Source organism: Giraffa tippelskirchi, chromosome 12 (assembly GCF_054371585.1).
Source record: "Giraffa tippelskirchi isolate mGirTip1 chromosome 12, T2T-mGirTip1v1.2.pri, whole genome shotgun sequence".
Lineage (NCBI taxonomy): Eukaryota > Metazoa > Chordata > Mammalia > Artiodactyla > Giraffidae > Giraffa > Giraffa tippelskirchi.
This window is the reverse complement of record NC_137286.1, coordinates 91,734,026-91,752,738: the sequence shown is the minus strand read 5'-3', so window position 1 is coordinate 91,752,738 and position 18,713 is coordinate 91,734,026. Positions and strand designations below refer to the sequence as shown.

The following is an 18,713-nucleotide window of genomic DNA, read 5'->3' as shown; positions in this document are numbered from 1 at the left end:
TTGCACTCATCTCACATGCTAGTAAAGTAATGCTCAAAATTCTCCAAGCCAGGCTTCAGCAACATGTGAACCGTGAACTTCCAGATGTTCAAGCTGGTTTTAGAAAAGGCAGAGGAACCAGAGATCAAATTGCCAATATCCGCTGGATCATCGAAAAAGCAAGAGAGTTCCAGAAAAACATCTATTTCTGCTTTCTTGACTATGCCAAAGCCTTTGACTGTGTGGATCACAATAAACTGTGGAAAATTCTGAAAGAGATGGGAATACCAGACCATCTGACCTGTCTCTTGAGAAACCTGTATGCAGGTCAGGAAGCAACAGTTAGAACTGGACATGGAACAACAGACTGGTTCCAAATAGGAAAAGGAGTACGTCAAGGCTGTATATTGTCACCCTGCTTATTTAACTTATATGCAGAGTACATCATGAGAAATGCTGGACTGGAAGAAACACAAGCTGGAATCAAGATTGCCGGGAGAAATATCAATAACCTCAGATATGCGGATGACACCACCCTTATGGCAGAAAGTGAAGAAGAACTAAAGAGCCTCTTGATGAAGGTGAAAGAGGAGAGTGAAAAAGTTGGCTTAAAGCTCAATGTTCAGAAAACTAAGATCATGGCATCTGGTCCCATCACTTCATGGGAAATAGATGTGGAAACAGTGTCAGACTTTATTTTTGGGGGCTCCAAAATCACTGCTGATGGTGATTGCAGCCATGAAATTAAAAGACGCTTACTCCTTGGAAGGAAGGTTATGGCCAACCTAGATAGCATATTTAAAAGCAAAGACATTACTTTGCCAACAAAAGTCCGTCTAGTCAAGGCTATGGTTTTTCCAGTGGTCATGTATGGATGTGAGAGTTGGACGGTGAAGAAAGCTGAGCACTGAAGAATTGATGCTTTTGAACTGTGGTGTTGGAGAAGACTCTTGAGAGTCCCTTGGACTGCAAGGAGATCCAATCAATCCATCCTAAAAGAGATCAATCCTGGGTGTTCATTGGAAGGTGTGATGTTGAAGTTGAAACTCCAATACTTTGGCCACCTCATGTGAAGGGTTGACTCATTGGAAAAGACCCTAATGCTGGGTAGGATTGGGGGCGGGAGGAGAAGGGGACGACAGAGGATGAGATGGTTGGATGGCATCACCGACTCGATGGACATGGGTTTGGGTAGACTCCAGGAGTTGGTGATGGACAAAGAGGCCTGGCGTGCTGCAATTCATGGGATCGCAAAGAGTTGGACACGACTGAACTGAGCTGATATATGTATATGTATATATATATATATATATACATATATATATATATATGCATATAAACAGGGGCTACCCTGGTGGCTCAGATGGTAAATAAAAAGAGAGAAGCCTTCAGACAAAGGAAGGGGTTTCCATCTGGTGACCTCAATCTAGGGTCAATGTTAGACTGCAGGAGGTGGGTGAGACCCAGTTTTCTTCCAGTACTCAAAAGGAGTGAAATACAAAATAACGTTTGGGTTGCGCATAGTCAGGGAATGGACACCCTCACTTTAGGAAAAAAATGGAAAATACAAGAAACACATGAAAAAAGGTTCTAAGATGGATAATTCTTAAATAATTTTTCTCTTTTCCTCATGCAGATCCAATGTATAAAAAAATGAATACAGACTGGCTGGTAGAAGTAGTAGTCCTTAACATCTCCCCGAAGAATGCCACAAAACAAGTGTGACTACTGAAAGCTGGTTTCTGAGGACTAAAAGTCAAACATAATTATTGTGGAGCTGCTGCTGCTGCTAAGTCACTTCAGTCGTGTCCGACTCTGTGCGACCCCATAGACGGCAGCCCACCAGGCTCCCCCGTCCCTGGGATTCTCCAGGCAAGAATACTGGAGTGGGTTGCCAGTTCCTTCTCCAGTGCATGAAAGGGAAAAGTGAAAGTGAAGTCGCTCAGTCGTGTCCGACTCTCAACGACCCCGTGGACTGTAGCCTACCAGGCTCCTCCGTCCATGGGATTTTCCAGGCAAGAGTACTGGTCAAAAAAGATGTTGATGGAATTCAGGTTTCTATGCCATAATGTGGATAACATGGGGCAGAGATGAGACCTTTCCTGACCACCGACCTCACCAGGACTCTGGCCACCTCTCTGTCCAGCTTCTTCCACAGCCTCCGGCAACACCTGACAGCCCCTCTCTCCACCTCCCTAGAGCAGAAACTTCTTGAAGGCAGGTATTTTTGTCTGCCATGTGGACAGCTGCATTTCTAGTGCCCAGACAGCACTGGCACAAAGCAGGTGCTCTTAAAAGAATAAATGAATCTAAGCCCTATTCCTTGGCTCCTTTTTTCTTTTGAAAGAACTAAGAACTTGACTAACTTTAATTTTACACATTCTGATCAAAACACATGTGTAAGGCAACAGTTCTCTTAACATCGTGAAGAGGCTCCGATTATCTGTAAATTTGGTGCGCCTCTCCGCCCCCTCCCTGCCTCAAATAGCCTTGATTAGTGTGAGACCATCAGAAACATTTATTAACCAAAGAACAGTAACTGCTAAAAAGCTGACAGCTGAATTAGAGACTTGACATGCAAATGCATGGGCTAAGTGGAAGCTTTACTTGAATTCTGGCTCAGCACTGCTGAGGATAAAGTGACCTGCAGAATTCATTATGAACAGAAGCAGGATTAAATCTGATTTTCCTTTCTTAGGCTAAAATTCACAATTAACAGACTCCCGAGGGATCTGTGCTCAGTTGTGTCCGACTCTTTGTGACCCCACAGATTACAGCCCACCTCTGTCCATGGGATTCTCCAGGAAAGAATTCTGGAGTGGGTTACCATTGCCTGCTTCAGGTACTGAAGGGTAAATGGCCATAAAGCTGTATACACAATGATAAGAGCCTTGAGGAGGCAAAAAGGAGAGAGGGCTGGGCTTGAGGGTGGAAGAACAGTATCTGGCATGGCCACTCACAGTCTGGGTGACTTCACTTTGACCACCTATAAAACAGGGATGCACCCCCTTTCTGGTCTGCTTTAGAAGGTTGTGGTAAAGATTAATTTAACTACTGATAAAGGACTGCTGTAAAAACTGTAAAACTATTAAACATAAGGTACTTTTCATCAGTCTAATGACCTTAAGGAGTATATAAATCTGTGTATAAAAAGGTGTATGAATCTAATTGTTTCTTCCTTATTAAGATGAGGTCAAAGCCTGTGGACATCTTCCAAGGACACTAAAAAATTGCCTTTCACCTGCCTTCCTAGACTCAGAGTTTCTTATTTTTCACCAAGAGATTCAACTGTATAATGCAGCGAAATCTGGAGAGCTCCAAATTTTGGGTTAGTCCTGGAAAAAGGGCTGTTTGGGGAAAAAGAACAAAAACACCAAAAAACAAAAAAAACGTGATACAACGCAGCTAGTTAAGTTCAACCAACTGCAAGAACCGAGAAAGTCAATCTTAACCTATGTGAAGAGGTTGTCTTTCAAATCTGGTGAAGGGATGATTTCTCAGGATATAATAAAAGTCAAAGTTAGGGGAAAGGGAATTAATTTGGTGTGGAGAGTTTGGGAGCCAGAAGCCCTAAGTTTAGCTTCTGCTCATTTATTAGCCATGTGACTTTGGGCAAAAAAGATGACCTTACTTTCTCAACTGTAAAATGGGGGAAATAATACCAATTGTGCCACATGGTTTCTGGAAGGATTTTAAACACATAAATGCATGTGAAAAGTGCTTAAAAAGGGCAAAACACGTTGTTGATTTTTATTATTACTTTCCAAGAATTTGCTTTCTTTCTTTCCACTGCAAAGTAATGTAATCTATGGAAAATGAAGACAAGAAACAAATCTATACCAGGAACACAACAGCCACAGCGAGCATGCTGGTGTATTTCCTTCCAGTGAAACAGATGAGATAATCCACCCAAGGAGCTCAGAGGAGGGCCTGATGCTCGGTGAGCCTGAGACAGATGCTCATCTAAGAGCATCCTCCTCACAGTATGGAGAAGAGGCTTCCGGAGCAGCCAGCGACCACCAGGCAGAACGTCAAACAACCCAGTGACCTAGTCTCATCTCACATGGAAGACACCACTGAGGGCCAGCCATGCTAGTAGCTTGTCCGCAGGTCAGAGTTCAGGCAGGATTAGGAATAGAAATCCAGTTCTTTTAAATTAATTTGTCTTTTCAGACCAATTATTTTACTTTTTTAAAAGTAAACTTCTTAATTTGAAACATGGCTTGTCATTTTTCACTTCACTCACTTCCATCTGTTTACTGTTATTGTTGTAAGTTTGCATGCAGTATAGACACTGTGCATTTAGTAAGTAAATGGGTACATTTTAGTTTCTCATTTCCAAATTGCCTCTGTGTCTAGCTAAGGCCCTCTAAAAGAGAAATAGGATCCTGGGAATGGACTGTGGCACAGTAAAAACAGACCCAAACCAACAAGAGTCCCACTTGACATCCATGTTAAACCTGATGGAGGGGAATCTCCTTGGGAGTCAGAACCAGAGAAGCACAAACCTCGAATATGAGAGAGCCTGAGAGCCAGAGCACAAGGAAAATTTAAATTGAAGATAAATCAGGCACAAAAAGGGAGAGAATGTTGCTAATCTGAGATCTGTTTCAGAAATGCATATGGTTGATGAAAATGATGGAGGCTCTTGTGTGTGTACACAAGTGGTTTTACAGTTGGCAGAAATTTTTTGAAGCTTTCTCCAAACTCGGCACATTAATAAAAAAGATTAATGAGGTACGTAAGAGAAGCAAAGCGCCAAAGGATTTGAGGAAGGTATGGAACCCCAATGTTTGAGTAATAAAGTCTAAAAAGTCTCTAGTTTGAAATTCTTTACACTCAAAAGAAGGATAGGATATATATGTGTATGTGTCTTTTTATATGAGTCTGGTGTGTGCATAAGTGTGTCTGTTTGTGTGTAGTGGCATGTATACATAAGCCCACATTGATTTGTTCCTCATATTATTCCCCCAAAGAGCACCTGGCATGCGTAACACCTTTAGTGTTTCATTTTTCAATTACTAGTCAACTCCTAGTTAACACTGCAAGTAAGAATCTACATCTTAACATCAAAGGTAAATTCAAATATGGAAGGCAAAACTGATGATTTCACAAATTCCCATTTAATCTATAGTTAAGTCATGATGTGAGCGTTTATTTAAAGCTTCTGGAATCTAATGTACAGCATAGTGACTACAGTTAATAACACTGTATTATACACTTGAAATTTGCTGTAAACAGATCTTTAGGTTCTCATCACACAGGTAAACATGTGATGTAATAAATACTCACTTAGCTTGGTTGTGGTTATCATTTTACAATGTACGTGTGTATTCGAGTATCACATTTACACTTTAAATATATAACACAAACTTGTCAATTATACCTCAATACAGCTGGAAAAAAATAAAAACTTCTGTGAAGACAGGAGTATACAGACCACATATATTTTCAAACTTCAACAACTTAGGTTATGGGCTTTATATGCATAATCTCTACATGTCATGTAAAGGCAAACTTATTAACACTAGCACAGATATAAACAATGTATTCTAACTGTGGATGTTCTGACACAGATAAAATGATTACAGTAAGAGCAGTTTAATCAACTGACAGAAGAAAATTCACAGCCCTTTATCCAGAGATTAAAGATCATACCTATTTATTTCTATTATACCCTGGAGAAGGGATTAGCTACCCACTCCAGTATTTTTGCCTGAAGAATTCCATGGACAGGGGAGCCTGGTGGGCTACAGTCCATGGGGTCACAAAGAGGCAGACACAACTGAGCAAGCACACACATTTCTATTAAGCCTACACAAGGAGTTTATGAATACGTCCTTAGACTTCAAATTTAAGCGCGCCACTAAAAATGAATCAGAATCAAACTTGAATTTCAAAGTTCAGCCATAACATGTCAAGGAACCCAATGCTGTACTGCAGATCATTTTTGGAGGTGTTCAGTTCACGGTGATTCATTGATCAACTGATTATCCCATGCCTTTATAGAAGGCCTCTGTTCCGCCCCATGTGAGGTGCTTTGGACATTAACTGTGACCTAGTCAGCCAAGGCTCTGTGGAGGGTGAGGAGGAAGAAGGGATGGAGAGTGACAAGTAGGAGGGTTGGCAGCAAGGGAGGAAGGTCAGGAACTGGGTCTCTGAAGAAATGATGTTTGAGATAAGAAGTAATGACATGATGGAAGCAATCATGTGACGATTTGGAGGAAGGGTATACAAGATAAACTGGTCACACAAAGGCACTGATGTGGGAACAGTGTGGCACGTTCAAGGACCAAAAATAAGGTCATATAGTAGCTTAGACATTTTAAAAGACCAAGACAGACCAACATTATGACTTTGACCCTTGGGGGAAAAAAGTTAAGTCTCAATTAGTGAGGACACTGGTTAGATTACTCAACCTGTCCACCTATCATGTAGTGGGTGGCCCAAAAGTTTGGTTTTTCCATAAAATGTTATGGAAAAACCCAAATGTGAATAGTGCAGAGTTCCTGCTCTTAAGGAGCTTACCTACAGTAGGGCTGATAATCCAAGAGTTTAAAGTAGCCTTTCTCTCAACCTTTGCCCTTTGGCTCCTATGGTACCCTGCCTGACAACTACAGCAGCTGTGAGGATTAAATGTTATTATTTGTAAATACTCAGAACAGTAACAAACACATAAAAGCTACACAGTATTTGTTGTTATTAGTATCATTAATTACTAGTATGAAATGATCACATGAGAAATAGGATATCAGGACAATTTCAAGGTATCTCAAAAATTAAGAGGCACGTCAGAAAACAACAGACTAGTACTATCAAAGTGTTAAGGTTATTGAAAGACAAAGAAAGACTGAGACACATTATAAAAAAAGAGGGCATATGCTCACTAAATGCAATGTGGAAGGATGGATTGGATTCTGGAGTAGAAAAACAACATTAGTGTAAAAATAGATGAAACTCAAATAAGGTAGGGATTAGTTAATAATACTGTATTACTCATAGAGTTTTGCCATGAGAATGCACTGGTCATAGCAAACACCTTCTTCCAACAACATAAAAGATGACTACACATGGACATCACCAGATGGTCAACACCAAAATCAGACTGATTATATTCTTTGCAGCCAAAGATGGAGAAGCTCTATACAGTCAGCAAAAACAAGACTCGGGGCTAACTGTGGCTCAGATCATGAACTCCTTATTGCCAAATTCAGACTTAAATTGAAGAAAGTAGGGAAAACCACTAGACCATTCAGGTATGACCTAAATCAAATCCCTTACAATTATACAGTGGAAGTGAGAAATAGATTTAAGGGACTAGATCTGATAGACAGAGTGCCTGATGAACTATGGATGGAGGTTCCTGACACTGTACAGAAGGCAGAGATCAAGACCATCCCTAAGAAAAAGAAATGCAAAAAAGCAAAATGACTATCTGAGGAGGCCTTACAAATAGCTGTGAAAAGAAGAGAAGCAAAAAGCAAAGGAGAAAAGGAAAGATATACCCATTTGAATGCAGAGTTCCAAAGAATAGCAAGGAGAGAGAAGAAAGCCTTGCTCAGCGGTCAATGAAAAGAAATAGAAGAAAACAATAGAATGGGAAAGACTAGAGATCTCTTCAAGAAAACTAGAGATACCAAGGAAACATTTCATGCAAAGATGGGCTCGATAAAGGACAGAAATGGTATGGACCTAACAGAAGCAGAAGATATTAAGAAGAGGTGGCAAGAATACACAGAACTGTACAAAAAAGATCTTCACGACCCAGATAATCACGACGGTGTGATCACTCACCTAGAGCCAGACATCCTGGAATGTGAAGTCAAGTGGGCCTTAGGAAGCATCACTACAAACAAAGCTAGTGGAGGTGATGGAATTCCCGTTGAGCTATTTCAAATCCTAAAAGATGATGCTGTGAAAGTGCTGCACTCGATATGCCAGCAAATTTGGAAAACTCAGCAGTGGCCACAGGACTGGAAAAGGTCAGTTTTCATTCCAATCCCAAAGAAAGGCAATGCCAAAGAATGCTCAAACTACCACACAATGGCACTCATCTCACACGCTAGTAAAGTAATGCTTAAAATTCTCCAAGCCAGGCTTCAGCAATATGTGAACTGTGAACTTCCAGATGTTCAAGCTGGTTTTAGAAAAGGCAGAGCAACCAGAGATCAAATTGCCAACATCTGCTGGATCACCAAAAAAACAAGAGAGTTCCAGAAAAATATCTATTTCTGCTTCACTGACTACACCAAAGCCATTGACTGTGTGGATCACAATAAACTGTGGAAAATTCTGAAAGAGATGAGAATACCAGATCACCTGACCTGCCTCTTGAGAAATCTGTATGCAGGTGAGGAAGCAACAGTTAGAACTGGACATGGAACAACAGACTGGTTCCAAATAGGAAAAGGAGTACATCAAGGCTGCATATTGTCACCTTGCTTGTTTAACTTATATGCAGAGTAGATCATGTGAAATGCCGGGCTGGATGAAGCACAAGCTGGAATCAAGATTGCTGGGAGAAATATCAATAACCTCAGATATGCAGATGACACCACCCTTATGGCAGAAAGTGAAGAACTAAAGAGTCTCTTGATGAAAGTGAAAGAGGAGAGTGAAAAACCTGACTTAAAGCTCAACATTCAGAAAACTAAGATCATGGCATCTGGTCCCATCACTTCATGGGAAATAGATGGGGAAACAGTGGAAACAGTGTCAGACTTTATTTTTTGGGCTCCAAAATCACTGCAGATGGTGACTGCAGCCATGAAATTAAAAGACGCTTACTCCTTGGAAGAAAAGTTATGACCAACCTAGACAGCATATTAAAAAGCAGACATTACTTTGCCAACAAGGGTCCATCTAATCAAAGCTATGGTTTTTCCAGTAATCATGTATGGATATGAGAGTTGGACTATAAAGAAAGCTGAGCACCGAAGAATTGATGCTTTTGAAGTGTGGAGTTGTAGAAGACTCCTGAGAATCCCTTGGACTGCAAGAAGATCCAACCAGTCCATCCTAAAGGAGATCAGTCCTGAGTGTTCATTGGAAGGACTGGTGTTGAAGCTGACACTCCAATACTTTGGCCACCTGATGCGAAGAGCTGACTCATTTGAAAAGACCCTGATGCTGAGAAAGATTGAAGGCAGGAGCAGAAGGGGATTACAGAGGATGAGATGGTTGGATGGCATCACTGACTCAATGGACATGGGTTTGGGTAAACTCCAGGAGCTGGTGATGGACAGGGAGGCCTGGTGAGCTGCAGTCCATGGGATCGCAAAGAGTCAGACACGACTAAGTGACTGAACTGAACTGAACTGTATTAGTATAAGTATCCTGGTTTTAACTGTACTGGTTACATAGGATGTTATGGTTAGAGGAAGCTGGGTAAAGAGTATATGTAAACTCTCTGCTTTTTTGCAACTTTTCTATAAGTCTAGAATTATTTCAAAATATAAAGACAAAAGAGAAGAAAGAAATAAGCACAGAAATGTCATCAATTTAAGCAGCTATTGCCAGTGTAGGAGATATAAGAGACACGGGTTTGATTCCTGGGTTGTGAAGACCCCCTGGAGGAGGGCATGGCAACCCACTCCAGCATTCTTGCCTGGAGAATTCCATGGACAGAGGATCCTGGCGGGTTACAGTCCACAGGGTCACAAATAGTTGGACATGACTGAAGTGATTAGCACACGTGCATTGTAACTATAACAAACTATCTGAAGGAAAACACAATGAGGAGAGAAATGGGAAGATACAAAAAAAAAAAAAAGGGAACATTTAGAGAAGAAATTCCAATACATGAAATAAAAATTCACTAACTGAGGTTAACAGATGAAACGCTAAAGTCAAAGTAAAATTGAACAACAAGAAGAACAGAAATCAATTAAAGGATCTAAGGGACATCAAGTGGTTTAGCATACCTTGGATTGGAGTCCCCAAAACCAAAGGGGTGAAGAGAAAAAGGGGGACGGGTGAAGGACAGAATAGTATTTAAAGAAATAATGGCCAGAAATGTTCCCAATTTGATGAGAATAATCAAGATAACAGAGACACAAATAACCAAAGCAGGTACGAAAGAAGGAATATCACTACAGGTTCACAGACATAAAAATATAAAAAGCAACTTATGCCAATGAATCTGACACTAGATGAAAGATACCTTTCTTGAAAAACATAAATTACTAAAACTGGCACATGAAAAAGGAAAAAATTAGAATAGTTCTATGTCTAGTATAGAAATTGAACTAGTAATTAAAAATTTTCTCAGAAAAAATAAAAATCACAGGCCAAATGGCTTTACTGGTGAATTATGTCCAACATAATCTCACAACAATGTTTTCAGAAAACAGATGATGAGATAGTATTCCCCAAATCATTTAATAAAGCCAGTGTTACTCAGATACCAAAACTAGACAAAATATTACAAATAAGGAAAACTACAGACCAATATCCCTCATGAACAGAGATACAAAAATCCTTAACAAAATATTGGGCAGTAAAACACAATCCTAAATATGAAAAGACCAAGTAGAGTTTATCCCAGGAATGTACAGTTCAACATTCAAAAATCAATCATTATATTTCACATATTGAAAGATGTTGTTGTTGTTCAGTTGTGTCTGACTTTTTGTGACCCCATGGACTGCAGCACACCAGACTTCCCTGTCCTTCACTATCTCCTGGATTTTGCTCAAATTCATGTCCACTGAGTTGGTGATGCCATCCAACCATCTCATCCTGTGGCCCCCTTCTCCTTCAATCTTTCCGAGTATCAGGGTCTTTTCCAATGAGTTGGCTCTTCCCATCAAGTGGCCAAAGTATTGGAGCTTCAGCTTTTAGCATCAGTCCATCCAATGAATATTCAGGGTTGATTTCCTTTAGGATTGACTGGTTTGATCTCCTTGTTGTCCAAGGGACTCTCAAGAGTTTTCTCCAGCACAGTTCGAAAGCATCAATTCTGTAGCACTCAGTCTTCATGATCCAACTCTCACATCTATACATAACCACTGGGAAAACTATAGCTTTGACTAGGTGGACCTTTGTTGGCAAAGTGATGTCTCTGCTTTTTAATAGGCTGTCTAGGTTTGTCATAGCTTTTCTTCCAAGGAGCAAGCATCTTTTAATTTCTTGGCTGCAGTCACCACACACAGTGATTTTGGAGCCCAAGAAAATAAAGTCTGTCACTGTTTCCACTTTTCCCCCTTCTGTTTGCCATGAAGTAATGGGATCTTAGTTGTTTGAATGTTGAGTTTTCAGCCAGCCTTTTCACTCTCCTCTTTCACCATCATCAAGAGGCTCTTTAGTTCCTCTTCGCCATGGGCAGGTTCCTCTGTTCTTGGGATTCCCCAGGCAAGAATACTGGAATGGGTTGCCATTTCTTCCTCCAGGAGGTCTTCCTCTACCCAGGTATGGAACCCACATTCTCCTGTGTCTCCTGCATTGGCACGTGGGTTCTTTTCCACCTGGGTAGCCCTACTGAAAGATATTTCTTTACTAAAGGAATATTGCATGATCATCAGTAGATGATGAAAAATTATTTGACAAAATTCAATACCTGTTCATGATTCTGTTCTCAGTGAATAGAAGAGAACTTTTTCAGCGTGATAAAGGAAATCTACAAAAAAATCACACACACAGATCAATAGTAGCAACGAGCACCCCTCTTGTCTGGATCTTGGTTTCTAAATACCATTCTTTTCTAAAAGGAACCCTGACTCCTTGGGAAAAAGGCTGATTCCAGGGCTTGGATATGGAACTTACACAAAGAGCCTGGGACACCCTCTTGCAAAAGAAATAATGAAGTATTTAAAAATGATGGAAACATAGCAAAAAGATACAGTGGCCAGCTTGAAGGGACTCTCACTGACCCTTCTGGGACAATATGAGGAACAGAATATTGTAATTTAACTCACTGGATAAAATAACCTACAAGTCCATATTGATATAAACTCAAAAACGAATAAATAAATGCGAATAAATAAATGGAGTGCCAACTAAATGTAAAAGGAATAAATACGGAAGAAATGATGGAGTTGGAAAAACTGTTAGTAGGTTTATTTTAAAACATGTAGGTGAGTGTTAGATGAAGAACAGACTACTTCTAAGTCCCAGAGTATCTGCCCACAAATTACTTATTAACTGCAAAGAGAAAAATAACATTATGGTGAATGAACCTGGTGGGCACCACCTTAATTAAGTGATTACAGTTCACATCTCTAGTATTGGGTCATGCGACTCTTGACTTGACATGGTGCATTAAGAAAGACACAGCATTACTTCTGTGGGTGCTCAAAAGGTAATCTAATCAAGAGGAGACACAAGGTAAATTTTAAGGGCCTCGAATAAAACATAACTCTCAACTTGTAGGTTGTGTGTGGGTTTTTCTTCAATTGACATTACTAATCAGGAAAATATAAGTTAAAGTCATACTAACATGCCTTTCTTCCTCCACTAACTTGCAAACATACTGTTCAAAGCTAGTAAGATAAGAACTCATACCATTATTTGTTAGAGTGCAAGATCCTATAACCTTTCTGTGAAATATATTCCCACAAGTATATATTTGAAAAACTTAGTTATGAATCAGTAAGCCCACATCTAAAAAAAATAGGGCCGTGATTATTACATAATGAAACACTCAAATAATTAAAAATTACTGTCATTAAAAAGTATATTTATGAAGAATAGTAGCCTAGGAAAATGTTCATCAAATGACATCAGAAAAAAGGTTATAAAATTACTACTATAATTCATTTAAAAATTATTATAGAAGAAAATGCATCATATTATCTTCAGGTAATAAATAGGAGATTATAATTTCTATTTTATACTTTTATTTATTTTCTACAAAGAATATATATTCATAAAACAGAAAAATACATTAAACAAAAGATTTACCAAAAATTAAAGACTTTTAAAAAATTAGTAGTTAATCTGAAGAAAGCTGAGCGCCGCAGAATTGATGCTTTTGAACTGTGGTGTTGGAGAAGACTCTTGAGAGTCCCTTGGACTGCAAGGAGATCCAATCACTCCATCCTAAAGGAGATCAATCCTGGGTGTTCATTGGAAGGACTGATGTTGAAGCTGAAACTCCAATACTTTGGCCACCTCATGCGAAGGGTTGACTCGTTGGAAAAGACCCTAATGCTGGGTAGGATTGGGGGCAGGAGGAGAAGGGAAAGACAGGATGAGATGGTTGGATGGCATCACCGACTCGATGGACATGGGTTTGGGTAGACTACGGGAGTTGGCAATGGACAGAGAGGCCTGGCGTGCTGCAATTCATGGGGTCGCAAAGAGTCGGACACGACTGAGCGACTGAACTGAACTGAACTGAATCTGAGAGCTGTGTTATCTGATTTCTGTCTGTATACTGAAAACCATATTGCCATAGCTACCATGTGCAAAGTGGCATCAAATAACAAGCACACACTCAAACATTGTCACATGTCAGTTTATTGAGGAATTTTTGTGATGCTAAAGGTTAATTCTACTCACTTGATGTCAAATAAAACTCCAAAGGCTATAAGCCATGATGTTTCACAATTACTTTCCCATATTTTGTTCAGGAAACACAAAATTCAAATACAAAGAAATGTTTGAATGAATCTGAAAATTGCCCTCATCCTACCTTTTTTCAAAAGGTGGTAATTAAGGGTTTGGAAGTACAGTAGCAAGGAGGAAGGATGAAAGTGGACATGAAGAAGGCAGATATTTTTGCTCAATTTCACTTTCAAAGGTTCAAATCTTTCCTATTTTTTTTTAACATGTTTTGCACCAAAAAAGGAATCAATACTTTTCATTCCACTCTTGTCAACTTTAGCCAAAGCCTTCTGAGCTGCAGTCATTTTGCTATTTTTCTGTTAATGAAAATAAGAGAGAAAAATCATTACAAATGTAACACTTTTAAATCACACATGCAAATCAGACAAGACCATGCATGTCTCAAGGTTTGTTCAGGGAGGTAAGCATGCTGCTAAAAACATGCCTCATAATGAGTGATTCTTTATAAAAGTTCTGATTTCTGCTCAGAATTCATACCTGAGACAAAGTATGTCAACAGGCAGGAGACAAAACTGCTGCCTTCTAAGGAGTGGAATGTTACAACTGATGGTTTACTTGTGGGGAGAAAATTCTGGAGGGTGTATTAAGTGCAATAACACAAACAATGGAACTGACACAGGCAGCAATTGTCAGAAGGAGGAATTATAGCCTTGTATTACCACATGATGAATAATTCACAGCCTGCTACCATCTGACTTCATTCAGAGGCTCTCTGGGACACCAAGGACAGAGCGGTTACATTCACAAGATAACCTGTGCTGCACAGCACCCAGGACCAGCAGGATAGCTGTCCCTTTTCCTCCAACCACAAAAAAATACCTTCCAAAAAGCTGACTCCAAATAACTCTGCCTTTTAAAATGCTATCTCTTCCTGGTCACTGTTTTTGTTTGGTTTTGTTTTGCCATGCATGTCCTATAACAAAGCACTGGCAGAAGGGAAACAGCAGCTGACTGTACTTCAGTGTTCAGCAGAAGCATAAGTGATGGGAATCTGCAAAGAAGAAATCATCTGTCTCCCGGCGAGCTGTGAGACAAAGTCACTGCCAAAGTATCTTTTAAGGGCACAGTCAGTATATGATCCCTGGAAACTTGCTTCTTACATTCTGTCACTTATAATTTACTAGGCTTATGTTCTGGCTGGATGGGGAAGAGGGGCAGTCTCTCTGAGACAAGTGATCCTCTGTCCCCTGGACTTAACTCACATCCTGGTTCAACCTCTCAGCTCACCGGTGCTGTGCTCAAGGTGACACACTGGGAAGCAGCACTTAGAAGGGCGGGGCGGGGATATTCCTCACGGAGAAACTCGGAGCATCCCTGCTCACAGAAAGCACTGATACAACCAGCTGTTTAGCCAGATCACAAGTTGGATTATTCCCTGGCATGCCATGCCTAGATAAATTACGTGTAAAGAATACAATTTTTAGAAAACATAAAACCTAAGGGAGGGTAAGTGTTGCTAGAATCTAAGTGGAATTAATTTATCTTGGGGCAGGCAAGGTCTAAGCCTAAAAATAATGAGAAAATCATAAAAAAAAAAAAAACCCTTCCATATTTAATCCTCAGAAAAGCTTAAAAAACAGTTCAAAAGTTGAATGAAAAGGCTAAAAAAATTGGAAAGTGATTTGTCCTTTACATGTCATGAAAAGTGTTAGCCTTGATTTAGATTGAGCTCTAACAAATCAATAAGAAAAACATTACTATCCTAATGTAAAATCAGGCAAGAGACATGAACTGAAAACTAGCAAAACTGCAGATAGGTAATAAGCATTTGGAAAAACAACCTTTCTACCCAAAGAAATGTAACCTAATTAGACAGGCAAAATTTTCAAGAATAAAACCAATAGTCAGTACTGTCAAGACTGTGAGATGAACACTCATCAGCAGTAATGGCTGGGAGGATAAATTTCTGCTACCTTTTTAGAAAGCTTAGCTATGTATGTGTCTCAGTAATCATGAAAAGAGCTCATGTTTTCTAAGCCTTTACTCTTAGTTTTAAATTGTGTCTACTGAAATAGAGATGCAGACTGTAAGTAAGAATGTTTTATCACTTCATTAAGACAAAAAGAAGCAGAATAACATGTGTCCAAAAATAGGGGAATTAAATAGATTATATTCTGCATGGTGAAATAAAAATAACAGTGACTGAATATCATGAGACCATTTGTAATTTTTCAAAGAAAGCTTAATGACATCAATATTGTTATAATACAGAGCTAAGTGAAAAGGGCACAACTCCAATACATACGTATGCCAATTCTGAAAGCTACATATGTATTTATAATGATGTGGAAGATAAAGCTTAGTAAGGAATGTTATGAAAATATTTGCTGGGGTGATTGCTGAATTATGGGGTTGTTAATAATTGTTATTATCATAATTTCTGGGAAGCTACTAGGCAGTTGAGTTGACAAAACATTACCTTTGAAGCCCCTTCCTCTGCCTACCCTACCACTCTGGATATACTATATTACAAAGCTTAGGCACACTCTTGCTAATAACTCTGCTTTTCTTTATCTGTAAAAAGGTCTTCCTTGCTCGACACTTTCATTGTCACAATTTTGAAATAGTTCTAAAGTCACTGAAACTCAAGTTAATAATTCTTCATGGTTAAAACGATAAAATCACAGTCAAGCATGCAATCGTTCCTGGAAGTCCCCACGCAGCAGCATCGACCATGGGATTCAGGAGTATGCTGCTAACACCCGGACACGTACCTTTACAGTCTTGAAATCTTTGGAGTTAAACTTAGTGTAATCTTCTTTTGCCTTTACAGGCTCATCTGATAACTTTGCTTTCTGCAATGTTAGAGTAGTGAACTGTCAAACGTCACCTTAACACTTACATCAATCCATTAAAAAACAAACAGAACACCAAACATGAGCAGTTTGGACCCTGGAGGAGGCCGAATGGAGCAGCAGACTCTGCAGAGGGCTTACTCATTCCAAGTACCTTCACTTTTTGCCACTTCTCTAGGAACTAAGCCAGACGTCCCGTCCGAGAAGCAGCCTTGGTGGTGAGGGGGTGTGAGCAGGCAAGCCCATGACCCAGCCTTGAGGTTGTCCAGCAGTATGATCACATACTACATGTACCAGGGACGGGGGGCATCTAGATGAACGCTGACTTCCTGGACAGTGTAAGGAGGTGCATGCAGACACATAAGTCAAAGTAGAGAATTTCTTTTAAGGTGGCCAGGGGTCCAGCCAGAACCCCCTTTATTCACCTGCAGGACCAGTGTGACGTCCATTTAGGAGTACGGGACCAGCATTCTTATTATTACCATCTTTGCATCCTTTCAGTTTATCTCATTTTATCCATATAAGAACAACCTTGCAAAGCAAGCAGGCAGCAGAGGGAAGCACAGAGGTTACGTGAACAGGCCTAAGGTTGCCTAGCAGAGGACTTGAGGTGAGATCTCACCTTTTGTACAGGTGCTCTTTGCACTGGACCCAACACAATTAAGTCAGCCGTTACCTCCTGCTTTCACCTTTCACATGAACATTTTACAATTAACAAATGTGAGAATCAGGTCAAGAGCTAGCCTGTGGCCTTTATGTTCATAGTATAGTAGGAATCATGGCTTAGTTCGTAAAACGCACGTGGCAGGCAGTGAGTCTTGATGTTTACCATGGGGAACTGACTACACTGGGATCATAACTTGGACTCTTTACAGATTTTCAAGCTCTTTGTGGAGACACTGGGCTGACAGGACCCAACATGGACCCACACTAGGAAATGCAGTTTTGTTCCCAGATTCACTCTTGCCAAGCTTTCACTAAATAAAGAACTGTAAAGTCAGAGCTAAAAGATGTCACAGCACATGTATAACACAAGTGGGTAAAATGACACATCTTGAAATTCTTAACCAGCATACTGTTGAATATATTGGGAAAATATATTAACTGTAACATCTACTTAAATTTTTGTTATTTAAAAGACTGAATCACTGCAGATTTAGGGGAATGCTTCAGAAGAAATAGAAAAGTGGTTCAGAAAGATAGTAACAAGGCATCTGACTAAATGGGTACAGTTCTGGAAAGAGAAGGGCAGACAGTAGAGAACACAGGAATTAATACTAAGATTGGTCTTATTCCTACAAGTGATTTGCAAAGAAGAAACTCAGGCACATCCCCACATCCACTGATTGTATTCAGTTCTGTGAGCTGACACTGCCAAAGTCAAAAGACAGAAGGGGGTGAGGTTTGGAAGCTGGCCTCAACATAGGCAACCTTAAGAGTTATAAAATAATGTGAAACATATTAAGGCAAAAGAGATGCAAAGATACCTAATAGCCACTAGAATGTTATTTTCTGCAAATGATCAATGATATTTCTGTAAGAATCAAGCAAGTCCTGGACACAGACAGGAAAGTTAATAGTATCCTACTCTTGTTTAAACTACGGTACATCGTCCAGAGCAGTTTGCGATGTACACGCTGGAGCCCCAGGAAGACACCATAGGGCAGGAAACCTTAGAAAGCAATACTAAAATAATCCAGGAGATGAGGCTGAGATGCAGGAGAAATCTGGGCTTGGCAAAGTACTGCCCACAGGCCATCTGTCTGTTTTTACAAATGAAGATTTACTGGGATACGGTTGTACAGATTCATTAATGAACTGTCTGTGGCTGTCTTTGTGTGGCCAGAGGGGTAGGGTCTTGTTTTGTTGCAGAAAGAATTTGGGAGATGAGACTTGGAGGCCAAGTGAGCAAAGATGTGCTGAGTGACAGTACACTCCCAGGGGGAGTGTGGGCAGGCTCAGGGGATGCAGTGAGGTCCTTTTGGCAAGCCAGTTATATGGGGTGTGAAGAGCTGGGTGGAATATTCATCCAGGAGGAAGGGCTTTGGGGGGTAATTTCTGGGCTTTTGTCCCAGGTCCACCTTCCCAAGAGGACGGGGAATTTCTGCCCTCATTTGGTCTTGCTCAGATCTGTCATGGCACAGGTGCATGGTGGGTCCTGCTCTGGTTGCAACGCTAGTTCTTTTGTAATGTGGGCATAGTGAGCAAAAGGTTACATTCAGACCAGAGGTTCCTGCATTTTTTTGTTTGCCTCCGGGCCCTTGTTCTCACAAGATGTATGGTCTCCTGTTAGTCTGGAGGTTCCCTCTTTTCTGTGTTTGCCCCTTGGACCCCTGTCATTGCAAGATGTATTATGGTCACCTGACCCATGCC

At 40.2% G+C, this 18,713-nt stretch overlaps 1 protein-coding gene across 11 annotated transcripts in view; it reads right to left on the bottom strand.

The window, feature by feature from the left end:
* Nucleotides 1-18,713, bottom strand: part of RNASEH2B (ribonuclease H2 subunit B) — a 79,294-nt gene that overhangs the window by 3,764 nt on the left and 56,817 nt on the right. For 3 of the 11 annotated variants that reach the window (XM_081547583.1, XM_081547585.1, XM_081547587.1), the window contains exons 10-11: nucleotides 16,260-16,340; nucleotides 13,420-13,841 (exon numbers count right to left, since the gene is read on the bottom strand). The exons of 5 other annotated variants lie outside the window; for them this stretch is intronic. In XM_081547583.1, the coding sequence (XP_081403709.1) occupies nucleotides 13,734-13,841; nucleotides 16,260-16,340 (189 nt within the window). In that variant the 3' untranslated portion in view covers nucleotides 13,420-13,733. Of the gene's footprint in view, nucleotides 1-13,419; nucleotides 13,842-16,259; nucleotides 16,341-18,713 lie in introns of those variants that run through there. 3 more of the 11 variants (XM_081547584.1, XM_081547589.1, XM_081547590.1) reach the window with 1 other exon arrangement.